Genomic DNA, 26,171 nt, shown 5'->3' on the forward strand with positions numbered 1-26,171 from the left:
GAGAGGTCTGCTGCACCATGTGGGCAGCTCCCTGGCCGGGGATCGAACTCGTGCTGCAGTGGCTGCGTCTTAACCCCTGCGCCATCAGGGAGACCCCACTTTTCTTTTTTCTTATCAGTGTCATCGTGTACATACAATTAGGTAAAAATCAAATTTGTGAAGGAAAATAGTAATGTACTACTTTGAATGTAGGTCAACAGGAAAGAAAGGCTGCTGCTGAAGCACCTGATGGGAGATTTTATTTTTCTGCCAGTACCCGCGATGTTGTGGACAAGAGCCACTTGTTTCTGGAAGTATCAGAAACTTTTGAGATCACCAACTTCACCTGTTAACTCATTAGTGATGGAATTTTCCATTGACTCCATGTGTCAGGAAAATAGTCAGAGAGTAAGCCTTGTCTTTTGTGACAAAGGCCTTGGTAGGGTTATGTGGCTGTGCTTTAACTGTCCTTTGGATCATAGATGGAAAACTCCACTAATTCGACGTCAGCTGCAATGACGTCATAGCCTGGCTGTCCTGAATTAATGTCGCCACCAGCCAGTAGCCCCTGCGCCTAGAGTGTCACCTAAGAAGACAAGAGATTTAATCAGCCTAATAGGAGAACTTCTTACCAGGAGGGAATTAACAAGACACCGTGCCTTACTCTCCTCCGCTGGGGGTGGGCCACCGGGGGGAGATGGCTTGGCACCCAGTGCTGTCTCCGAGGCCCTGGTGCTTTGAATGTCCACCAGGAGAACTGGAGAGCCAACTTTAAAGAGAGCCCTCTGGCTCCCTGCATCCAACTGAGGGCAGTGAGGGCTGAGGTCTCAGAGAAGAGCCTAGTGAACAATGGGCCAGGTCCCTGCCAGTGTCGGCGTGACTGTAAACACCGACTCTGCCATTTATGGGTCATGTGACCTTGGCCCGTTGCCTTAGTTTAAGATTAGGTTTTTGCCTGGGGTTATTGGTAGGTGCATGGAAGGTGGGCCCTCTGTGCCTGCTGCCTCTCAGACTGCCACACAATGTCTCTGCCTGTCCGCAGAATTAGGGCAGAACAAGATCAGTAAACTGTAAGACTAAACATAGTAATTAGGATAGAATGGTTGTGTTGAATGGGGGGGATTCGCTCACCTAACTCCTACTCACCCTTCCAGGCTCCACTGAAATGCATCCACTCGGCCCTATTCTGACCAGCTGCCCTGGAAGGAATAGAATTTTCTTCTGACTCCTGTGGCTATTTTGTGCCCACTTCACCCCAGTAGCACCGCCCTGTCTGGGAGGATTTGTTTCTCCATGTCTGCCTGACTCCACTGCCATTGTTCTTCAGTTCTTTGCAGACCCCTTCCCCTCCCACCCCCCACTGGAGATTTACCCACTGACAAATCTTTCCCATTTACACCATTTTTATGGCACAGACATCTGACCAGGGGGATGTCACCTCCAGTAAGTAGACAACAGGCTCCAAATGGTCCTGTCTCCCCAAAGATGAGATTCTATCTGCTCACGTACAGCTAAATCCTGCCTCCAGCTGGCCTTACACACAGATCTGGTGGCAGACTCTCTGGCAGCATCTTGGTGCTCCTCAGCTTCTCCTGCCGGGCAGTGCTGGGCCTCGGCCACAGGAGTGGCTGCTACAACCCCAGTGGGCATTTCCCCCAAGCTGCACCAGTGTCCCTCATGTGGCATCCTGACCTGAGACTTCACCATCAGGCCACAGGGTGTCTCAGCCATCTCAGGACCCCAGGACTCCTGTGATGGGACCAAGGTTAAGCTCATTCTGTGGGTCTTTAACCAACATCCCTGAGCTCTACCTGGGGATTGGTCTCTGGGCTGTCCCCAGGGAGGACAGGGAGGAGTCCAGCAGTGACTCTCAAGCCCCTGTCACACAGGACACTGGTGAAGAATCGCTGAGCACCCAAGCGGACACAGAGCACCGTTTGAAAGAGGCTGGTCCAGGTGGAAGGAATAGAACTGGCAAAAGCAAGAAAGTGGATATGGCATGTGATCAGGGGCACATTTGAGCATAAGGTCGGTGGGGCAACAGAGGCAGGTGGCACAGAAGGACTCTGAGCCAGCTTAGGATGACTTTGTTTGCCCAGCGAAGGGTCTAGGACTTTCTTTCCTTTGCCACCCAGGACCGCTGTGTGTGGCATACCTGCTACCAGGTATACAGTGTTGAGCAAAAGAGCTGCCATTCCTGCCCACATAGACAGTTCCCACATAGACAGTGAAAGTTTGCATTATTTCCCTTCTTGCTTCTGCTGCCAGGAAGCTCAGAGCTAATTTTATAACTTAACTTTAGAAACCATCAAGGACCTGCATGTCCAGATGCTATTCCCAAGTAAACATGTTGTATATGTTTATGTACCTTCCAGCCCTGATTTCTTTCTTTTAGGTGCTCAGTAAGCTGCCTCAGATCCTTTGTAAACTCTGGTAGGGTGTAACTATCTAAAAATAAGTATTCCCCTCACCCTAAATTTTTTGGGTCATGCTCACCACCCTTGTGCAATAAGCCTGCCCAGTTGCTGAGCTAATATTGGCCAAATGTAAGCAGGAGCAAATCTTGGAATTTACAGCAGCCAGACAGTGCATTTAACACTCACGTAACTCATTAAAACAGGATAAAAGTGGAGCTTCAAACATCTCTGTGTTTGCCACCAAATCTGTGAAGGGAGGGGTACCTTTAATTCAGTGCAGGCTATAAAAGTCTGATCTTTCAGAATCGAGAATATGCCACTGAAATTAAAGACATGTCGGTGTAGATGAGCACTCCAGAAACCTTCAAAGAAGGATTGAGGTGTTGACTACCAGGATGGGGGTGTTTTTTAAGCTCAGAGTGTCACTTTCTTCACTCATAAAATGTAGTTTGGTAAAAGCAAACTTCCTTGTCAAGCAGCATGAATACAAAGTCTACGAGGTGGAAAATCTTATTTTTGATCATCCCTGTTTTTTAATATAAGTAAAATTTTTAATTAAAATCTCCTATCGGTTAAGGTCTCAGTGTCAATGGTTTGCAAACTGTGTTCCGAGGCTGGTGCCTGAGGAACTGCAAAGGTGCCATGGGGGAGGGAAGACCACTGAGCAAGGACAGTCTGACTCCCATCCTTGCCCATCCCTGCCCCCAGCTCCTCTCCGCCTCCCCCAATCCCCACAGGGCAGCTGGGCTCTGATTCACAGAGCTGACCCTTTTACATAAGAGGCTATTGGAAGAAAGGCTCCTCAAAGGTTCAGCATTATCCAACTGGTGTGCACCCCATCAGCCCCTTGCAGTGGGTTGGGATGGTGCTGAAATGGCAGGGCTGGGGTTGGGGTTTGGAATCTGACTTTTGCTTCCTACTCTGCCTCCTCCCAGCTCTGTGACTTCAGGGATGAGTTTTCCTCACTGCCCCAGCTTCCTCCTGCATAGCCCAGATTGCCCCTGATGTTAGTAACTAAGTCAGCTACGTAAATTAGGTAAATAAGTTAGCGAATGTGGAAGCCCCTCAATCCAGGCTTTTACTCCACCCCTCTAACTTCTCCCATCTCCATTTCCCAGGAGGAGCCGATCACCTTCTGTGAGGAGGCCTTCGTGTCCCACTACCGCTCTGGGGCCATGCGGCAGTTCCTGCAGAATGCCACACAGCTGCAGCTCTTCAAACAGGTGCCCAGTGCCCCCAGCATGGCCCATGTCCCTGGTGGAGGCCAGCGGCTGTCTCCCCACTGAGCTCTGGGCTACAGTCATGGCCGGGGCTGGGGCGGGAAGGGGAACCGGGCAAGGAGGGTGGTCAGCAACCGGACAGACCCTTTGCAAATCCACTGTGTGGTTTTTACAAGTGATTGCAAACACACAACTGGTTTCTTAGAAACCTGCTTTCTGAAAACTCAGCTCCAGAGGCCCTTCCCATCTCAGGCAACACAGTTGTGTTTTGGTCATACACCGAGGTAGCTCCTGTTTCTTTGTACACACTGTCGTGCTTACCTTCTCTCTTCCCGTAGTTCATTGATGGTAGATTAGACCTTCTCAATTCCGGTGAAGGGTTCAGTGATGTGTTTGAAGAGGAGATCAACATGGGCGAGTACGCAGGTGAGAAGCTCTCCACTCCTTGTCCATGCTGTGGGTTGCATGGGGGTCAGGGTGGGTCTCACAAAGGGCGGCAGAGCCTCTGTCCCTTCACTGGGGTGGAGAGAGACTGATGTCAACCTTGGCCTTGAAATGTTGGAAAACTATTGAGCTAATTCTTGTTAGGTACATGGGCCCATCTGAAACCTTCTGTTCTTGCTTCCCCTGGTGAGTAGAGTCTAGTTAACACAGCGTCAGCATGATGCACCAGAAAGCGGCTGAGGTTCAGATTAGGAGGCCTGGAATCAAACCAGGTACTGCCTCCTTACTAGTGGTGAGAACTTGATGGAGCCAGTTCAGCTTTGCTGTTTCAGCTGACTTTTCCTGTCAGTGCTCTCTAAGCGCCCACCCCGAGGGATTCCTGTGGAGATTAAGTCAGGCCCTGTGAGGACAAACCTCCCCCAGGAGCAGTGCACCCTGATCATCACACAGCCTCCGGACTCTGCAGACCTTAAAACTGGATAGATAATGCTCTGTTTTTAGAAGCTTAATCTGGCCTTCTACTTCCAAGTGCCCAAACCTCAGTCATTGGCAGCAAAGTCAAAAGTAACTGAAAAATCATAACTGTGAGGCTAGCCCCTCTTAATGCTGGGCATGCCTTTTGTCTGGCTGTTCTGATAATCCAGCTGGAGGCTCCTGGATTCATAGAGCCAGGCATGATCTCCACCTTTCAAATCCCCTTTTACAGTCTGCCCAGGCTGTGCTGCATGAGAGCACAATAAATCGATACAACCAGTGTGGGGTGTGTGGACAGTAACAGTGGATCCTCGATAAGCAGGTCCAGAGCCCCGTGTCTTACTGTAGAGTAAGAAGTGGGGGACTCCTCTGCCCTGAGTTTTAGACTAGCAGGAGAAAGAAATGCATAACTAAAGACAAATAAAGCTAAACCAACACAGAGTGGGGTGGGTGGAAACAGGCTTCCCGTGCGCTTCCAGGCTCTGTTAATTCTGGCTCTCTAAGTGACAGCTTCACACAGGAGCCAGGTTTGAGTTAACATGCAGACAACTGAAGCTGGGTTCTGGAGAGAAGACGGACTTCTGGTGGTGTTGAACTAAGTGGAGTCATTTGGGGCTTCTAGAAACACAGTCTACTGATAAGACCTCCCAGCCCACCCAATAAAATGAACTTTCCAGTCAATGCCTCCTTTTACCCGGTCACCACCCCATGTACTGTGTGTCTAGCAGCTCTCACCCCAGGCCTCAGGGACCCTTCCTTCCCTGGGGTCATGCACAATGTCAGAGGATGTGGACTTCTGTCAAAGGAAGGAGCCAAGCTAGTCCTTGTGTTAACTCTGCAGCAGAAAGATGAGGGCACCTGGAGGGCCAGGGCAGCAGCAATTGTGAGGGCCTGGAGGACCGGGAGCATGTGGTCAAGGAACGAAAGATAGTTCTTGTGGTTGGACCATAAGGTGGAGCGAATGGGAGGACAAGAATGGAGAGGCAGAAGGCAGATGGTAGGGAGGGCAGCAGGGTTGCTCGGGGTCTGCCTCACTCCAGTGGGCTACGGGGGATTTGGGCTTGTACTTGGGGCACAAATAGACTCAGATGTCCAAGAAAGAAAAGCTAGCCACTTCCTCCTTCAAGGAGTGGCCCGTGGGCACCTCCATGTGGCTCTCCAGAATCTGAACCTCGCCAGTCCTGCCTGCTGGAAGCAATTTTAGGGACTCCTGAGGGCACCCTGTCTCTTCTTTAAACAACAGCTTCTCTGACTCCTCTCTCCCCAGGCAGTGACAAGCTGTACCATCAGTGGCTCTCCACCGTCCGGGTAAGTGCCCCTCCCCACACAGCCACCTGGGCCCCTCCTCGGCCTCCTGGCAGCCCTCCACTTCCCCTGCCACCCACGAGGCTGTCATTAGGCCTAGAGCATTCCATTCTCTCAGCTGAAAATGCTTTTGTGTGTAAGCCCGGCCATTCTCATGCCAGGCGGAGACTGGCAGCGTGAGACCATCCAATGCCACCCTTTCGCGAGGGTGAAGAGAGCCAGGAGAAGCTTCCCTGTCTCAGGAAGCCAGCCAAGGCGTGTTGAACAGATGTTGTCATCTTAGGGCATTTCTAAGGCTCTCCTTCTAGGGCCAGAGCAATCGGGAAATTTTCATGGGAAAATCAAAGACTGCTTTGCTGCATTTTTCACAGCAAAGGCTCTAGGAAAGACGGAAAGATCACTGAGTTTTTTTCACCCCCTTACTTTTATTGTGAATAATTTCTTGTGTTGGAAACCAGGTGCATAGAGCCTCAGAATCACTAAAAGAATCAAGCTCTAGCCTTTTCCTTTGCTTTGATTTATCAATGAGCTAGCCCTACTATGTGCAGGGTGCCATGCTGGGTACTGGGGATTCAGGGGGCTTGGACAGGCCCAGCCCTGTGGTGCTCCCCGCCTTGTTGGGGAGGCAGGCAGGTAAACAGGCAGCTCTGACATAATGCGGTAAGTGTTCTCTCCGGCCTGTGGGCCAAGTGCACCGCTGCCGAGGCGGGGCCCTTGGAAGTGGCTGCACTTGGCCAAGAAGAAGCAATTCCTCTGTGAAAGACTTCTTTTGTTCTTCTTGTATGACCAAACACGGCTCTTGGCAAATCACAGACCAGCAATAAGGACTTGTTGATGGATTGATCAAGGGAGTTTTAATACTCCAAAGGACCATTGAAATAGGATACTTGGTAATTCTGGAAAGCAGTATGGAATAAATGAGTGGGGAGAATTTCATATTGTCCTACAACAGAATGCTTTCTAGGTCAAATGGTAATGTTTTTAATTAAAACTCCAAATTTCTAATACGGGCGGTTACCAAAGACTGTGCTCAAAGTTAACATCAATAATTAATTATATTACTGTAACTAATTCTTTTATGTATCCCCTGGATCCAGCCTGTCTCTCTGTTCGAATCAGTTGGAGTTCTCTTTCCAAACCACCACAAATCATATTGTGCACTTGATTAAAAACCTTTTAAATGGGGGGCTCCTGACCCTGGCCTGCATGAGCCGACCCCATCTGGCCTCTATCGCTCCTCCTCACGACACACCCAGCCACACCCTGCAACTTCCAAATTTTGCACATTTTCTCATGTGCTGTTTTCTGTCCCCACGTGAACAGTTCATCTTTTATGGACCAGGCCAAACCTTTCGTCCGCTCAAGCCATTCCTGACCTCCAGACAGCAAGCTGCCTCCACATTCCATGCACACGACCCGCACAGCTCTCGTCATTTTAGGCTGCAGTCACTCTGGTGCACCCCTCAGACTGGAGGTCTACAAAAGCAGAGACCAGCTCCCCTCGGAGCCTGTCACGGGGGTCCCGCAGAGAGCTCCCCTCACAAACTGTGTAGAGAGATGACACTGAGGAACGGGTTCATGAGCAAATGTGACACTGGGCTTTGGGCAAGGAACTAACTAAATGAAATATGGCGACACGCTGCCTGCCCATTCATTGCCTCCTTGGTGGAGGGGGAAGCCTTCCCTCCTCACCTCCTTGCCCTGCTCTCCTAAGGAGTCATGTTAGATTTATCCAAAAGCCGTGCTTGACATTTGTGGTTATTCATTCTTTTCTTTTCTCGAGGTTAGATGTTAAGGACAGCAGCCTAGCAGAGTGATTTAAAAGAACAGGAAAACCAGGGCGAGGGGAGTCTGCCCAGGGTAGCCAGACAGCCCTGGCTCATCAGGCCTCAGTTTAGTGTCAGCTGTAGAGGTCATTGTTATTAAGCTTGCCTTCATGCTGTCGGTGGTAACTAGAATTCCTTGAAGAGCCGTAGATTACTGTGGGGAAACCCCTGCCTCAGAGAGCCTGTGATGAGCTTTCCTTCCAGCCAGGATTCAGGTGCCAAGCAAAATACTGGGCCTCGGGTCCCCCCCTCAGCTAGTTATCCCCTGATCCCTAGCCTCCCCCGCCACCATTTCCCACCCATGGCCATTGTGCCACAGCCGTAACTAATTGCCTGGGCTCAGTTACCATCTAGGACTGTTTCTCTAATTAAATCACACACTCTTAAAACGTTGCTTAACTTGATTAAAGAGAAGAGGGCTTTGTTGGTGTTGGCCTACTATATCTTCAGTCCAAATTGCTAATTGACATTTTTATTACAGAAAGGAAGCGGAGCCATTCTGAATACCGTAAAAACAAAAGCAAACCCGGCCATGAAGACTGTCTATAAGTTTGTAAGTACTGGCCTCGGGATCCAGACAGACCTGGTCCTCAGCATGACGAGACCCTGAAATAGACCTGATCCTATACTGCAGAGGTGATGCCAGGGCCGCGGTGCTGCGGCCTGGAGGTCTGCTCTTAGATTTATTTAGCGTTGCTATTTGGCAGCCAGGTCAGTGTCACGCTTAATGTAAGGTGTGGCTGCCTGCAGTTGTCTCAATAGAAAAATGGGAGGCTGCTGCGTGTAGCTGTTAAAACGGAGACAGGACAGGGCGGCTGAACTTGTCCACGTCTGCGTCCCCGAGACCAGGAGATGCGGGCTCTTGGGTGTCCTGGCCACCCTTTCCCACATGTACCCCCAATATGATGTCAGAAGAAAGCAGCTCCTTTGCAGGTTACTCATGTGCTCATGGGGGGCACACGCCCTCATTTTTGCCCTGAAGTCTTCACCATGTCTCTCATCACTGCCCTCCAGGAAATGCATTGTTTGGGAAACTCGTGCCCAGAGCAGAGTGAAAATAGAACACGGCCCTTCCCGATGCTCCGTCTTTGACAAGCCTCAAGTATTTTTTCTCCTGATTCATCTCGCTCGCTCATTTGACTCTGAGCCACTAAGTGGGGTGGTTTTGTTTGGTGTCCTTTTTTAATTTGGATAGTCCTATGTGCTTGAATTATAGTTACATTAACAGGGCAGCTGGCTGCCCACCGAACCACATAGGTCGAGTGACACAAAATCCAAACCAGGATACTGGGCACTACGAAAGCCATGTGTCAGTCCAGGACATGAGCCGAGGCAGAAGCTGGTGCTGAGCCCTGCCCTGGTAAGAGGTAGTGGCTATTCTGAATCCTGCAGCCAGGAAAGCTGCTGCCCTCCTCTTGCTGGTCGCTGTCACCAGGCTGCTGAGATAAATAATTATAGAGAGCAGAAAAGGGGCTTTGGGAGGGGGGAAAAAGTCGGTGCCATCAAAATGCAGAAAATAAAATCTCCGTAGCCTCCTTAAGAGATTTTTTTTTTAACCTTTTAACGTTGTATTTGTTTTCATAGCCATTATGTTTTCGACTTGATGATCCCGTTTTTCCTTCCTTTTTCTAGTAATCAGAGAAGGTGATTCGCCACGGACTGAAATCAAGCATAGTCCCTGCTGGAAACAGAAAGGGAATCTTAACTTAAATTAATTTTTCATGCAGGCAAAAGATCATGCAAAAATGGGAATAAAAGAGGTGAAAAACCGCTTGAAGCAAAAGGTACTTGAAGTTCTTATTCAAAATGTATAAGCACCGTGTATGAAATGCGTGGCCACAAAAAAGTATGATGTGATCAATAGAAGACTGTTTGATACAGTGTTGTTAGCACACTTCAAAATGCATTACCAGCTGTCCGGGCGTTTTCACACTGTTATAAATATTCACAGACAAAAAACTGTCTTCAAATAACATTAAGACTCTGGCTTAAACCCACAAAGGCAAGCCAGTTCAGAGTTACCACAGTCTGCTGGTCCCTGGCCCACCCCACTGGGTCAGGGTTCACCAGGCCCCTAGAAATTGGTTCAGCCCCTCACCCGCCATCCCACCTCTGAACTCGGCCCTGGGGCTGGTTGTAGCCAAAACCCAGCAGCCCCTCCAGGGAAATGACTGCCGCCCTCTGGCTTACAAGTGGCCACCAGACCTGGGGCACAAAGGACAGGTTTGAGGAGGGCGCCTCCAACTCTTGTTACAGGTAGATTCACCAAGGGGAGCCCAGCAGGTCTCACCTGAGCTGCTGTCAGGACAGGGAGCGACTGATTGTCTTCTTGGACCATCACTAAAGTGATATGATATCCTACCAGCCGCATCCTGGCTAGGTCCCCTGATGTCTTCCCTAGGCCTGCACAGTGAGGCTAGCCATACAGGGAGGGATCTTGCTGTTAGTAGGCATACAGCCCTCTTCGCTAGTGTGGCCACCCTTCGTGAAGGGCTTGCGAAGGGTGGCCAGGGTGGAGCTTTCACATTCAGTCCTTAGAGAAACCCTGTAGGGGATTCGCCTTTCACCATTTCATGGTGGAGGACTGTGGTTCAAAGGCCAAGTAATTTACCCAAGGTCACACTGTTCAGTTCAGGATGTGATTCCAGATCCATCTTGGCCAGCATCCACCCTGACCACTGCAGCCTTCCTGAAACAAGTGATTTGTTTTCCACAAGAAGGTTGGGGACACTTACTTCATTATCCCCCTGCCCCCCCCTCCCAAGTACCAATTCTAAAAAGAGCCTTTGTCTGTCTCGGCAGCTTATTTCCAAAAAATTAAAAGCAGTTTTCATTTTATGAAGTCATAAAGGGCCTCCAATTAATTTGATACAGTCGAAGGAATTGATTCCCCTCTTTTAATTGGAAAATAATTTGCTCTAAGTGTTTAAATTCTGAGCTTCAGCTAAGAGTGAATTTTTAACAGCTGAGAATCAAATCCTGAAGTAAGAATCCTGTAATGTAAACCCAAGTAGACCTTAACCATGATCCGTTGCACCTAGCCAGAGACTGGCAGGTAGAATACTTTCCTTGAGTGGTATTTAAGTCCCTGGTGACTGAATTGGAGTGCAGATGTAAGATGGGGTGGTGGGGAACAGGGAGTTCTCTGCAGTGAGCAGAGATGGGGTTCCTCTTCAGGCACAAAACAGATACATCCTCATTGGTCCCCCTAATGGCCTCCCTCCACATCCGCATAAGCCTTGGACCTTTAAAAATTCTCCTTTTTAATGGTGCATAACATCTCTGCAAATAGCCTCGAAACAACCCAGATCGCCTCCTCCTGTACCGGCCCCGCCCCTTCCCTCCTGGTGGTGTCTATGGCAGACTCTTCCTCCCCTTCTCCTCTCCCCTGCCAGTCTTTTCAGGAGTAGCTTCAGGAGATGATGTTCTACAGAGAGTGTCAGTCCATTTCAGGTGACACAAATGGTGAAGGCATTTTATAGAAATGTGGCTTGTCACCATCGGACTGTTGACAGATCTATTAGTGCACCCTTTTCAATTTTCACTTTTCCCCCCTTCAGTCTTACAGATTTCCACGGACTTGATATTTTGCAGTTGTTCCTGGAAGAGCTCTGTTGTCATTGAAACTCTAGCGCTGTTCAGTGCGGACAGGCCTGGGCCCTCCGTTGTCTCTCCGGCTCCCTTGCCGGAGCTAATTTAGGATTTGGCTTCAGCTGACCCCTCTCACTACAGCAGAAAATATTTCCTTGGCTTTTTTGTTCGCTTCCCCTTTGCCCCCTCCCCTTTATACAGCAACCAATCTCTGAGGCTCCCCAGCTGTGTCGAGCGCAGACATCTCAAGTTGGGATTCTGCAATGAAATCGAGGCAGTTCCCAACAAAGACCCAATTTTCAAATGTGCCGGACTGGCCCCTGGCCGCCTCTAACACCGCGGAGCAGTGGTGACCCCGCAGATATAATCAAGAACCCCATCTTGCCCTCTTCGCTCTCGCCTTGGGTTTGAATTGCAAATAGAAAACGTGGGGCCGACCTGCGGAGAGGTCACCCTGGTGTGTGGCGAGCAGGGCCCCTCTCCAGCCCTTGCTCATTTGTGCTGCTGATTTTCAAAGGCTCTGAAAGAGGAGCTTCCAGGGTCCCTGTGTGACCATCGGCACATAATTGTGAATAGAGACTGCGGTGGGGCTTTATTGCGTACCTGCTCTGCTCCAGCCCGGCAACAAAAGAGGAAGGATGGAGAACATATTTCTCAGGATAAATGGAGCAGGGTGGCCAAGTTCTTCTCTAACTTGGTCTCCTTTGAAGTCTGACTTCCTCAAAATTAGGAAGAGGAAGAAATGGCTGAGATGCTACCCAGCCAGCTGTCTAACGAGGAGGCTGTGCTTTCCCCCAGAGCCTCCTGGCTGCTGGGAGAGTGTCACATGACCCGCCTGTGCCTGTCAACAAGCAGCAGCGTCGTGGGCAGGCTGGCAGGGCTGCCACCAGGACGCCCTGCTGGGAAGGGCTGGCCACACACACTCTCTTCCTCATTAAGGGGCATTAGATATTCACACAGGACATCATTCTTGTACCTGTTGGGGAACTCCTGAAAAATTACCTTTTTCCTTCAGTTTCAAAGTGATTTCAGCCACCGGCCCCATCTTTCAGCCCCTTTTACTGCTTCTCCATCTTTGACCTTGAAAAGATAAATCGACCCTGTTGATTTAGAGTCTCTGTGGTTGAAAGGAGCAGATTCACAGCTGGGTTAGCACAGGCCTGGGTTTCTGGCCCAACACTTCTAGCGTAGCAGAGGGAGCGAGGGAGTCTGTGCGGGGCAGGGCGATCCAGGTAGACGCCGGTGGAATAGACGTTTTCACACCTCATCACACAACTGTCAGCTCCCTGTCTCCAGACACATTCAAGTACGGCTCAGCCTCCATCACGGAAATTCCAACTTTAGATACTATTTTGATATCAATATTCATACTTTAATTTGCAATTGCTGTGGTGTGAAGTAGGTGGGGGAAAGGCATCTAAGAATGGAGAGCAGCAATCTGAGTCAGAGGGTAAGGCCTCTGCCTGGACCGTGTGGCTGCGGGAACAACGAGCTCGCTGCAGTGCTGACTGTGTAGGACGTTTACTGTGTGACCTTGAGTGAGTTACCAGCCCTCTCTGAACCTGGCTTTTCTCATGTATAAATGAAGGTAAAAGCCTTTTACTCAACTTGGAAGAATTGGAAGAGGTGCTGGGTTTAAACAATACTTGGTAGCCACACGTTAGCGGGAGTTTCTATTCTGTCAGTTTTCTCATGTCGCACATCTGGAGCTGCCAATCTGCCCAAGCTCCCATGTGCTTGTACCCAAGGACATGGCTGGCTTGGGATCACCTCCCTTTCGGCCACCCACACAGCCATCAGCACAGTCTTTCTGGAACACAGCTCTGAGTCACTCCCTTGGGTAAAAGCTTTCATATCATGCAAACCTTTCACTTCCTTGACTGGGGGTCTTGAACCCCGAGTTCCTCAGGTGGACCCTACTCTGTACCTCCCCTGGGCCAGGAATGCTCTGCTCTCCTCATCCCTACCCCCAGCCATCTCGAAGCTCCTTTGGAGACCAGTCCCCATTCAGGGCCCCTTCCATGGAAATCTGTCCAAGGATTTATTACATGGACAGGTCAGGCCTCAGTCATGATTTGGGGTTCCTGCAAACACTTAGGGGAGGAGAGAGACGTGGGCCTTTACAGGCCCCTGTGTTTGGCGGACGGTGGGCTCTGGTCGTGCTGCTCTGTCTGGGTCTTCCTCCTCTAACCATTGGGAAAGGAACAGCTCTACCCCTCCTGTCAGCTTCTTGGTTTTGCTTTTCTTTAATGACATTTTGAAGGTTGGGCTTTTTCCTGGTTAAAAACAGAAACACATTTTTTATCAGAGAAAGTACGACAAATCTGGCAAGAAAAAGAAAATAATCCCATTTTATAAAATGCGTTTTCGCTTACTATGTCTTGGTTTTACATATTTCCACGTAGTTTTATCTGATGAACATATAGTTATGACTCGATCCCATTGCTGGATACTTTAGTACCAAATTTTTTCTGGGTGGATATTCCTGTAGGTAAAACTTTGCAGGAATTCCTAATCACTTCATCAGGATAAATGTCTACAAATGGAATTCATGGGTCAAAAGATGTACCTCTTTTCGGGTTTTGATATAAATCACCGATTCGTTTTCCCACTAGGAGGGCTTGCAAGTGCCTCTTTCCCCTACCCCTTGCTGGCAGCGTCTCAGTTAGTTCTTAGACCAGTTAGTTCTTCTCTGTTAGTTCTTTCTTCATGAAAGTTGCCTCTGTTGGCTTCCTTATCTGTGAGGGCTCTGCTTGCAGATACAGTCCAGGCATGGGAGCCTATTTCCTTCTAGGGCCACTGCCACTGTCCTCTGGGGGCCTGGGAGAGAGCCGGTATCCTTCTCCAGGTGGAAGAAATAGTGAAGAAATTAGTAACTCTGTGGTGAGGTGGAGGGCGTAAGTCACGGGATTTTGTGAAAAGTCTTTTGCACCTTTGAATCTTGCAACTAAATAGGATTAATGCAAGCTCTGCTGCTTGACACAAACCTCTGTTTGCTTATTGGACACATTTGCCTTCCAAGTATTCAACTCCACTTCCAGAGCTTTATTGGAGAGCATGCAGTATGTTTAAGGCTCTGAGGCAGAGAAGCCGAACCCCCAGGAATTTGCTGTGTATGGTGGTAAGGAGATCCGTGCCCCAATCTAAGGCATAATGAAAGGGGTCTCGGAGGCGGTCACTTCTGGTGGCATGCTGAGCTCTCCTCGGGCTGCGGTGCTATTGCTGCTCTTGTTTGGGCTAGTTCAGCAGAAATCACATAGTGTGAGGGCTTCCACTTTCCAACCGTGTGGCCTTGGGTAAGTTACACTGTTGTGCCTATTTCCTCACTTATAAAAGAAAACTCCTATTTACCTTGGGATTTTAATGGAAACCAAGTGTGAGCGTGAAGGTGGGGAGATTGGAAAGACGCCTGCAGTGGTTGCTCAGCATAGTGCCATTCCACGTTTTAGATGGTGATCTTTCCAGTTCGCAGGGGGCAGGATCCCACCGTCCATTTGCACAGGACTGTAACACTTTTCAAAGCTTCCTCACATATCTCATTAAGCCCATTCTCCTGGAGGCTTTGAAGTTCCCTAAGCAGGTGGTGGTCTCCCCATTATAAAAAAGAAAAGAAATAGATTCAGAGAGGTTGAGTGAATTAGAAAGATCAAACAGCTAGTTAATGATAAAACCAAAGCTAGAAGATAGTGTTTTTACTTATAAGCTTAAACTGAGACACTTTTCCCAAAACTATCACATACATTTTTTCAATAGTTGTCATCATATATAGTTTTTATTACTAGCAATATTTTCTTACCATGTTGCCTTACAGTTCCATTTCTTCAATCACTTACACATGTGCAACATGTGCAAACAGTTCTTCCTGAACAAAAAAGTGAATTTTGTTGCTATTTGGCAAAATCTCATTGTCCTCTTGATCACCCCATCTGGATTCAAAAAGCCCCTTTTGCCCTTTGTTACTCTCTAGCGTAGAAGGAACTTCTCCCCCTTTGTTCCATTTGACCCAAGTTCCTTAGGGCAGCTCTTTCCCGAAACCATTTCTAATTGGCTGGTGGCAGCCTCTAGCATCACTGAGCCTCAGCCAGGCTAAGTCTTGAGGTTCCCCGGCTGCAAGTTCTCCCAGCAAAAGCAAGAAGTCATGGCCACCTGTGTTGTTACCAAGTGATACATAGTCTGCAACTGGGTGCATGGGCGATGGATGGATGGATGGATGGATCCAATTATACAGATTTATATATGCAAATCCATACACACACACTCACGATTATTCATATAGTACATATAGTACATTGTTGAGTGATAATATTCTAGACCCTTATATGTTGCATTAGCTACTTCATGCCTGCTAGCTACCATATCCCCATTTTGCAGATAGGGAAACTGAGGCTCAAATCTCTTACCTGTGTTTATTTCTTAATGCATTATTCAATAAGGGAACTGCTTTCCCCCATATGCCATCTACTTGACTGAGAACTTAAGAGCAACCCATGGACAAATCTTTATATGCAAAAATTAATGAGTGTTAAGGACATGTAATTAGTTGACCAAAATGTGTATTTGTTTTTGCAATGAAAAGAATTTGGAAGCCATATTTGTTATTTCATTCTGGTTGTGAGTTCTTTTTACTTGGGAAAAAATTATGTTTTAAATGTCTTTCATTTGTACATTTATTCTCTGTCTTGCTCCAGGGAAGATTTAAGCAACTTCCCTGACTTGAATAAAGTATGTGGTCCATAGCATACAAGTGGGCGCCATCCAGGTCCCCAAAGCCCGCAGGCAGAGTCCGCTGCCAGCTTAGCCGAAGGAGTCTTTCCCTGCCTTTTGCACTTTGGGGTTTTCCTTTCCTTGTAGTTTGACTTCATTCACCAAAAGCACAAGTTGACTGTAAATTTCCAAATTGAAGGAAAATGGCTTAGATTCTCTAAATATTCTCCAAGTCATAAAATCCTAAGTCAGACTTCAGTCTCTCCATTCTCTGCCAGAAAAACGAGGAGGAGGGAGCAGGAACGCAGCAGCCGATAAACAGTAACATCACCAGTAAACAGACGTGGAGAAAATGTCCTCGCTCGCAAATAATCAAAGTCATGCAAATTGAAAACCACAATGAGGTCTAATTTTTCACCTCTTAAATTAGCGATACAATTTGAAAACGATAAGACTGAGGAGTATGTGAAGCTGATAACGCATCCACTGCTGGTAGCTGGTGTAAATTGGAAAACAATTTAGTAGAATGAATAAAAAGCCTTTACAATGTTTCTGTCTTTTGACCTAGTAATTCCATCCGTAAGAATTTCCATAAAAAGAATTTTCTTTCCAAAAGAAAGAAAAACCGACATGTTTATCACTGTAGTGTTTAGAGAATTAATTAAAATTAGGCAGTTTTCATCCTCATTGTCCAATAGTAGTGGGATGCTTTATTAAATCATTGTCTATCTGCTCCATGAAATATTATGCATCCATTAAAATTATTACAATGATAATGTAGTGCTGAGGAGAAAAAGAGAATGTAAAATTATACATGAGCAGTGACTGCAAGTCGTTTTTAAATGTATGTGGACAACATGCATATATAAAAGTGAAAATAGCCACTAAAGGTGGACAGAGAAAGACTTTTCCCCCACTCTTATGATATAGGCTGTTGTCTTTGTAACATTTCTCTGATTTTGGTTTCTTTGGCCCTTAAAAAGTCAGAGAGCCCAGTGAGCCCTCCGTTTCCTCATCTTCAGCAGAAGGACAGGCTGTGCATCGCTCCCAGGGGAGGCCTCTTAGCTGTGGGATTTGGGGGAGCACCTGTGCTCACCATGGGTGCCATGACCCCAACACCAACCCCAACCCGGCTTCTCCCTGCAGGACATCGCAGAGAACGGCTGTGGCCCCGCCACAGAGGAGCAGCTGCCGAAGACTGCGCCGTCCCCGCTGGCGGAGGCCAAGGACCCCAGGCTTCGAGAAGACCGGCGGCCAATCACCGTCCACTTCGGGCAGGTACGGACCCGGCCCTGGGGCTGGTCTGGGTTTGGGTTCTTTGTTTTTAAAATCTATAGCACATGCACCAGAGCTCCACGGAGCTTTGCACATCTTCAAATGTTTATTTGGTGCAAACATGTTTGGAAGGTGGATTTTCAAGCAGTGAGAGGAGCAAGCCCGGCTCTGGTCATAAACTAGCTCCACTCTTGAATGAAGTCATTAAATGCAGCTGCTGCCTCCCCCACTGCCAGGCACTGGGTTTAAGGTGCCTCTGTTAGCTAAGCATCTCATTAGAACACTTTAGCTTCCCCAGCCCTTCTTTGCACCTCCAAATAAAAGGCAACAAGCGAAGCCTTAAAGAAATCAATTAGGAGTTCTTTATTAATGTACTTCCTGAAAATCAATATCAGGAGTCTGCTTCTCAGAGTAAACACTGGGCTACCTTCCTCAAGATCCAGCTCTTTAACCAAGTCTTTTCAACAATCTGAGCATTTGAGAAATTGTCTATGTGCCTGATACTTCTCCCCTTAAGTAAAACCTGCTACTCGCTATAGACGCTGAATGTTTTTTATGTATTTCCTATCTGTGGTTATATTTTGGGTTGAAAAAGATCGTATGCCCTCCCCTACTTCTGTGGAGTTGACTGGCCAAATTGTAGTAAGTCTTTGTCGTATGAGAAACGGTTCTGTTGGCAAACTATGACTGTAGCAATAATTTGCAAAGCTATTTATTTTGAAATCACCTGATTCTTTAGCCGCGTAGTAGATGGAGCCTGATTAAAATACTCTATGATTTTATAATAAATATGAGTGCTATTTTATCACCTAAAGGACTTGGAAACATGCATTTTAAATGTTCCTCTTTTTAAGACATTGATCAAGTGCCTACTTCGTGCCAGGCACTGAGCTATTTAAATATGAAGCTGTGCTGTGGATTATTATTATTATAAGGGGTGAGTGAGTTTGTTGGAACATAAGAATCTTCCTTGGTCATCAGTATTTGCAGTTAACACACCTGTGCATCTTGAAGAGGCTCACCCCCTTTTATGATTTTACTCTTAAAAGCGATATTTAAAAAATTGAGATGTAGCACAAGAAAGTAGTATCCATGGGGCATTGCTGATTATCTTCAAATCGTGGTGTTTGCACCCCCAAAGAGCTGCCTTCTCCCTGTGCCCCAGTTCCCTGCCTTCTCCCTGTGCCCCAGTTCCCTGACGGTGTTTGCTGAAATCACAGCCCCTGGTTGTCGCCTGCGTGGCATTCCAGAGCCAGCTTCCTGCTTTCCTTTGTCCTCATTCCTGCACACACTAACCTTCCCATGAAAAGAGCCCTCGCTGGAGTTTGGAGCCCATTACAGAGAAAGAGGGGGCGGGAGAGAGGGATTTCATGGTGTTAAACATTCCATTTTGAAACACAAAAAAGGAGGCCCTATTTGAAATGGAGAAAGACCTTCTTTCCATTTCAGCAAGAAGTAGAGATGCTTTAATGTCATTCCCAGCTAAATGCAGAATAAGAGTGTGTGCGTGCATGGGTGGGGGATAAACAATTAAAAAAGCCACCCCAAACTCTGTTGAAATAAGAGCTGTCTGTGCCTTCACAGGTCTGTAAACTGGAGAGGATGAAAGTGGCTTTTTTTCCCCGTTTGTCACTTCCCTCACGTGGCTGCCAGCATTATGCAAGTGTACAGGAAGGCAGGATTTTTTTTTAATGCATGCATGCGGATTAAGGTCAAGCCCCCAGTATCAGCCATGCAGCGGGCTGTCCCTTACAGCTGCAGCCGCAGAGCCTACCCACAGCCGCGAGATGCCTTAATTGAGACGTGCTGTCAAAGTGACAAACACATTTGCATACAGTCTACACTCTATTTATTTTCTCCGGAAAGGTCTACAGTCTGCTGTTGGTTGAACATTCTTAATCAGTTTGCTGTAAGTGAACTGCCAGCCAGCTCACTTGCGCCGGCCTCTTCTTCATTAGGTGACAGATTAGCTGCAGGGGGGGATGGGCCCAGGAAACCACAGACCCCTTTCTGTTAACTCTTTCCAGCTTCACGCCTGTGTGAGGTTGTCCTTCCCCAGGCGCCTGGTTTGATGGGCCCTTGACCCAGCCGGCTGGTTGCTAGAGCGCCCACTACTGGCAGAGACCTTGTATCTCAAGGAACAGAGTTCCGTTGGAGAAATGTTTGCCGCATTCTCCTGCCATTGTGCTGCTGTTGGTTTTTTTTTTTTTCACTCGATTATTTTTCCTTTAACAGATTCATGCCCACTTTTGCCTCCTTCTAAGCCATGATGGTGGTAAATTCATAGGTTGATGTATTAGCCCAGGTTTTTTCTAAGTCAGAGCAAAAGAAGTTCTCTAAATGCCCATGCAAGCACCAGGCCACCCAAGAAACCCCAGCTGTGTACATTCTCCTGGGAAATGTGTGTCATCCTCTGCCTGAGGAAGGGATCTTTGGCCACATTTGAGGGACCTAGACTAGGAGCACAGGGACCCGAGGGGAGCTGCCAGTACCATGTGGCCTATATGGGCATCTAGGACATTCTGACCCAGAGCCCACTCCTGGCCCCTTGCAAGGCAGGGACTTCCGCGGGTGTGTCTGTTGAAGCTGAGGCATCCCAGCAAAATAATTCAAACTAGCCGAACAGTGTGTGCTGACCTCAGGAAGACCCTTGCCGTGGATTTGCATTTCTGTGGGTTTCATTCTTCAAGGACCCTTAGCCTTCCAGTGGGGATGGGAGCTGCGAGGCTATCACATTCACCTCTCCCATTTGCGTCACTGGTGCCCACATCGCCGGCCAGGAAAGCTCCATGGAGACACTCGGCAGGTGGCAGGGTGGCAGAGAGCCCGGCAAGGCTGTTTGCGAGCCCTCGGCCAGCAGCTGTGCAGGGGAACTGAAAGCAGGGTGCTGAGGCAGGAGCCGCCCCTGCCAGGGAGAGGAGGTGCTCTTGCCTCTGTGTCAGCGGTGCATCCTCTCTCAAGTGTGCGATCGTCTTACGCACCCACTCACCCATGCCTTGATACCTGCCATGAAGTCCCTGTGGGGCATGAGGAGGGGGACAGACCAGCAAGTGGACAGTCCAACCAGAGTGAGAACATTGAGTGAGGTGCACTCAGGCGCTCTGGGGGCCCTAGAGAGGTAACCTCCTCACCCCCAGAACTGTTCCACAACTGTCCCAAGTTGGGCCTGATAATTGCAAAATATTTTGTCAGTAAACTGGGCACACTAGTGATTCATTTGTCCTCTGCAGCAGAGAGAGGTTCTCCCACTCAGCTTGTGATGGGCCAGGTCAATGTTTTTCAAACGAGAGCAAAATAAATGGATTTCTAGTTGGCCTCTGATCCTTAGCATGTATGGTTTCCTTAAAGAGTTCAAAAACCTCAAATAAATTGAGAGTGTCCTTGGAAAATACTTAGGTTTAGGGAGGCTTTACGTAACACTTTTTTCCCCTCCCAAGTTCAGAATCTATTGCAGTATAAGGCCCAGGAGATAGTAAAATGAAAATTATAATGCCAGGATTTTTACTGACAAGGCTGAAAGGAGAATACTGCTTCAGATCTGAGGCCAATGGTCTTGCTAAAACTTCACCTCAGAACTGAAAAGGCTGAGCTACTCCACACGGGAGCAAGAGACCCAGGCGCTCTCCTGAGCTCTGGCAGCTCCAGGCAAGGGGCCAAGCAGACGGGTGGGGCATGGAGCACACACTGCTCCTGCTCCCATGCTCTCAGAGGGACTCCTGCACTGGGCAGGAGTGGGCAGGAGGCCAGAGGAAGGCGAAGGACTCCCCCCACTTCTCTTCTGAGATGGGAATGGGTATGCCCTCCCTCCAGCAGCTGTGGATGAAGTGAGGCAGCAGGCCCTCCCCAGCAGAGCCCAGGCCCCACACCCCTTCTGAGAAATCAGCAGAGGTAGCGCTCCTGTGAAAGGGCCCCACTCCCTGAGTCGGATAAGAACAGCCACAAGGTGCTTTCTCACCTGTGCTGGTTTCCTTGCATTTCCCTACGCAGGCAGGTCCCATTGTACTAACAACTCCACTCAACGCAGTGGGCACGTGCGCGGACTGGGAGCTAATTCACTCACCACTCTGGGCTGCAGGCAATGCTCTCTCCTTCCCTGGCCAGGGGCTGGCCGTCTCAGAACAGGGGAGGACATCGTGGTAAACCCACGCCAGGGCCCTGAGGTTCCCCCAGTTGGTTGATTCTGCCAACAGAGTATTTGCTCGCCAACCTGACAAGCTCCTAAGCGTGCATTGGAAGGCGCCCCTATTCTCCTAGTCAAGCAAAGGTTTCTAAACTATGGAAAAGTTTAAAGTCAGCTCAAAGCCCAGTGAGGCTTCCAGAGACCTGGGGCAGCGGTTTATGGCCTCCCTCCCACCCCCCAGTGGCTCTGGCCTGTGGCTGCCTGCCTGTCTGTGCCCTTGGAGAGGCCTGGCTTTCCAAGGCTGGGTCGGGTCAGTCTTGTGCGGGCCAGGTGGAGCTGGCCAGTCAGCTTAGGCCTGCTCAGCACCTTTGACTCCAGTGCCCTGAGAAGCCCTTTCTGTTCCGTTGAACTTCAGAGTCGCATGTGAGTCCCTTCACCCTCCAATGCCTCCTAATATATCCAACAGATGTCCCCATGTCCCCCCGACACCTCATCCTGAACCTCCACCCCCAGGGAAGTCGCCTGCATCCAACTTCTCTGTCGGTGGAGGGCACTGCCCATGCAGGAGCCTCAGTCCCCTTGCCCCTCCCTCCGCCTGCCCCTCCAGGGCTCTGCTCGGTCTCGCTCCTCACCCCTCAGCACTGCTGTGGTGTAGGCTGCAGGATCCTCACCCAGAGTGCTCCATAGTCTCCTAACTGACCTCTGACCTCTAGACCCATCCCGCTCCATGTGCCCTTTTGAGGTCCACATGAAACGGGCCTGTGTGGCCACATCCGCTTCCTTCTCCTCGGCTCCCCTGAAGATTTCACCTTCACTCTGGGGGCACGTGAGGCCCTTTATGATCTGCCTGTCCCCACTGAGAGCAGGTCCCTTTTGTGAATCCTCCCAGTTGCCCTGGAAAGAGCTGGTGGCCCCTATCTTGGTGATTCCCCCTTCGATGTTATTTCATACAGCCTTGTAATTCCTTCTTCAGTGCTTGTCTTCCGGGGAGAAGGCAAGCCTCTGAGAAGGCCTCCGCCAGGCCTGGCACCGAACCAGCTGTCAGTAAGCATCTTGGGGTTTTATTATTGATGCATGCTTTTAAATTAATAATTGATTGATTATTGGTTAAGTGCCTGCTGTGTGTCCAGCAAGCTCTTTGGTCTTATTTCAGTTGCTGGGCTTATCATCCTGTGCATTTGAAGAAATATAAATACGCCATTAGTAGCCAAAAACTCCTTCCAAATCACTTTCCAGAAATAAGGGTTTTGTTTCCAAGTTAGAAACAGCTTTATAGTATAGGAATTTAGATGCTGTCGCCTTTCATTTTGTGTTTTTCTAACTAAGGCCTCATAGCAGATGTCCCAGAAAAGTGGTGGGGGGATGCAGGCTGGACACCCCCCAGGCCCTGGGATGCATGGACCTGGAGGGGAGGGGCTGGGAGAAAGCATTCAAGGGCAGGAGAGGCCCAACATCTCAGACTGATTTCAAATAAGACAAAGAATTTATCTGTAAAAGACACTAAGCTGCATAGCCAAACGCAAAGTGTGAACTTAACTTGGATTATATTTTAAAAAAAAAAAAACCCTAAAAGACATTCCTGGGAAAGTTAGAAGATTTGAAGGTGGACTGGGGTGTTAGGTGATAGAATAGAATTATCATTAATCTCATGGCTTGTGGGGGTTTATCTTTATTCCTAGGAGGGACACACAGGAGTATTTAAGGGGTAAGTTCTGTGATGTCTGAAGCTTATTGCAAATGGTGTAGCCAAAAAACTACTTACCCGCATGCACACACATATGCTCAGACCCAGAGACACACACATATAACAGCCACTCACAGGGAAACAGAAAGGAAACACCACACCCAGAACCCCCAAAACTAAGCTGCTGAAAGGCAAATGCTGATCAGTTGCCAGAGGCAACGAGGTAGAGGGGGAAGCTGGGATTTTTCGAATGGAGCAGCTCTGGGCTCCCATTTCAGCTCTGTCACGAGCTGGCTGCCAAGTAACTTACGTAATTTCCGGGAAATCCGTTTCCCTGTCTTTAGAGGGGGCGCATTGTCACCCACAGCATAGGTCACTGTAGGGCTGAGATCTGGCCTTGTCTGGCTCAGGCTGCAAGAGGCCCTCGATAAATCTGTCTCTCCGGTGGGGAAAACCCCGGTAAGCTCTTGGGCACCCGTGGCCGTGGCCTCCCCACCAGCCAGCCTGCCCAGCACTTGACCATCGTCCTGGCTCTCGGACAAGCCCCCTGAGTAGCAGCCCTCCCACAGGCTTACTTGTGACTGACCGGTGTCTGCTGGCAGACGGGAAGCCCTGGGAGAGCAAGCAGCACAGGGCACAGGGGGAGGTGCTGGCGGCTTGGCCAGGAGATGGCACTGGAAAGAACAGGAGACGGTGCTGGACAGAATAGGTGGTCCTGGGAAGAGCAGAGGATAGTGCCCGAGTCTGACTGCCAGTGAGCAGGCAGGGCTGGGGGCGGCAGGGGTGCAGGCTGAGCAGGTGAGAGCTGGTCTGTAGTCCAAGTCCTCACCGGGGCCTAACTCATCCGCCGGGTTCCACCACCCACGGGGCAGTGCCCTCTGCACGCTGCTGTCACACCCTGGTGTTTCCAGATCACGTGGCCCCCTTTTCCATCACCCCTTTTTCTACTTCTTCAGCCAAAATGTTTGCTTGAGAAAGTGGGTGCCTTTGCGGTGTCCTGTGCTCCCCTCCCTTCCCTTCCGCGCCTGCTCTGAACCGGCCTCTGGACTACAGGGCGACTAGGCAGCTCTGCCTCGGTCCTGCGGGGCGGCCGTCCGCCACTGCTGGCCACTCACTGCCATTACCAAAGGCAGCCTGGCCCCTAACCGGTGGTGGCTTGGTCAGGCCCGTCTGGTGAGGGGGGTCTGCACGGACTCGCCTTTTCAGAGCCCGCCTGGCCCAGGGTTGGTGCTCCGACGGGGGGTTAGGATGGCCAGGCTCTGCTCCTCACCGAAGACGCCTTCTATTTGGGAAGAGAAACTTGGCACAAAAAGAGAAATCAGACTCTGGAAATTCATAAGGATAGAGTTGAAAATTCAGATTTCTGAGTAGGCATCGGTGCCTTCTCGGGCAGTTTCCTCCTCTGGCCGCTCCCGATGTGCCCTGGAAGGGCTGAGAAGTGTCAGCAACTAAATGAACATCCCAGTTCACAACAGCAATTTGCTTTCTCAGTGACAGCACCTGATGTCCACCCAACACCAACACAAGGGCGGCTGCAGACAGGCCAGGGGCCGGCAGCAGCCCCTGCCTGACCCTCCCTCCCCTTCTAGAACACGAGCATTTTAACAGCTTGAGCGCATCTCGTATGCCGGGCAGTGGGATACGGGAGGAGCCTGAGGAGGAATTGCTCGGGGCGGCTCCACAGCACCCGCAACCTGGAGCAACGGGTGTGTGTTCCCACTCCAGCTATCGTGTGATGGCTAGGCCCAGCCCACTAGTTCCTGTCAGCCACCTGGTGGAGTCTCGGGTATGATCTCCTGCCCAGGAGCCCGGCTCCGCCAGGACGGGGACTCAGCCAGGCTTCTGTGGCAGTGACAGTCAGGACTCAGAGCTGTGCTGTTTATTACCAGTGGCAGGTCCTCCCCCGGGCTCTGTGCTGGAATGTGCCAGAGTCTTGGGGGTCTGTAGTGACGGTGGTTGCCTGGGTGGGTGGCCCTCAGCCTGGGATGTTGGACCACAAGGAAGGCTTGGTTCCTGTTTCCTCCAGATCTCCCACCTTCCATCATGCTTCTGGGCCTCACTTGGCACCAAGACAAGTACACACTATCCTGTACCCACTGTACCCACCAAACCCGACATTAGACCCCGGAGGTGGGCTGAGTGCTTGCCTGGTGTGTGGGGGGGAGTAGAATGCAGGATATAATCTAGGCATGTATAGCTTAGTACTAGGGGTACAGAAACCAGGCCAGCCCCAAAGATCAGGGACAAGGCCTATACTGAGAATCTCCAGCCATGGGGGTACTTTGGGTTGCAAGAGACAAAATACCCAAAAAGAGAAATTATTGGCTCAGGTTGGTTTCAAGTATGGCTTGATCCAGGTATTAAATCATGTCAATTGGACCTGGTTTCTTGCTGCATTTCTTAGCTTTGCTTCTCTGCTGGAGCCATCCTCAGGCAGGCCTACCCTTCCTGATGGCAAGATGCTCCCGCAGCTCCACGCCAGATCTTTCCAGGGGTAGGAACAGCAGAAAATGAGCACCACTTCCCGGTAAATCCCATTAAGTTGTGGGATTTAACTCTGATCTCAATCTATTATTGTGGCCAAAGGTTTCACCTGTGAGCCACAGGTAGGGCCCCACCTGAAGCACAACTCAAGAGGTGAGGGGCAGGAAGGCAGGATAGTTCCTGCACAGGAAATTGGGGCAACCAGATCAAATTGATACAGGCACACACAGACCCAGCAGGAGACGCTGTCCCAGCACTCTGTCCTCTTGTCTGGCGACAGAGAAAGCTTTACAGGGCACATGTGGGGCTGAGAGTCTCAGCCCAAAGTTAAACAGGGCCCCTGATGGAGGGCTGGGAGATCAACAGAGGTAGGAACTGGGCTCAAGGCTCGCGGGGACAGCACCATTGCCATGGTAGCTCCTGGATGTGGCAGGTCACTGCAGTCCAGGCCCCAGGAGTGGACAGAGCCTAGAACCTTGGTCTTCTGTTCAGCCATACTCATGCCGCACCTGTGACAACTGGTGATGACATGGCCCCTGACTTCAGGGAACCTGTACCCCAGGTGGCCCCCCTTCATCCTGACAGAAGGAATCCACCTGGCAGTTTTGAGAGGCCCAGGCATGCCCCTGATGATTGTACCCAGGACAC

General features: G+C 49.6%; 1 protein-coding gene across 6 annotated transcripts in view; it reads left to right on the forward strand.

The window, feature by feature from the left end:
- The window catches only part of DENND1A (DENN domain containing 1A), a 445,274-nt gene that overhangs the window by 383,491 nt on the left and 35,612 nt on the right, over positions 1 to 26,171 (forward strand). For 5 of the 6 annotated variants that reach the window (XM_054689761.1, XM_054689763.1, XM_054689766.1 and 2 more), the window contains exons 14-19: positions 3,515 to 3,619; positions 3,955 to 4,042; positions 5,802 to 5,842; positions 8,147 to 8,218; positions 9,393 to 9,449; positions 17,107 to 17,238. In XM_054689761.1, coding sequence (XP_054545736.1) covers positions 3,515 to 3,619; positions 3,955 to 4,042; positions 5,802 to 5,842; positions 8,147 to 8,218; positions 9,393 to 9,449; positions 17,107 to 17,238 — 495 coding nt within the window. The other variant, XM_054689767.1, reaches the window with a different exon arrangement.

Source organism: Talpa occidentalis, unplaced genomic scaffold (assembly GCF_014898055.3).
Source record: "Talpa occidentalis isolate TD23 unplaced genomic scaffold, MPIMG_talOcc4v2.1 talOcc4.7, whole genome shotgun sequence".
NCBI lineage: Eukaryota > Metazoa > Chordata > Mammalia > Eulipotyphla > Talpidae > Talpa > Talpa occidentalis.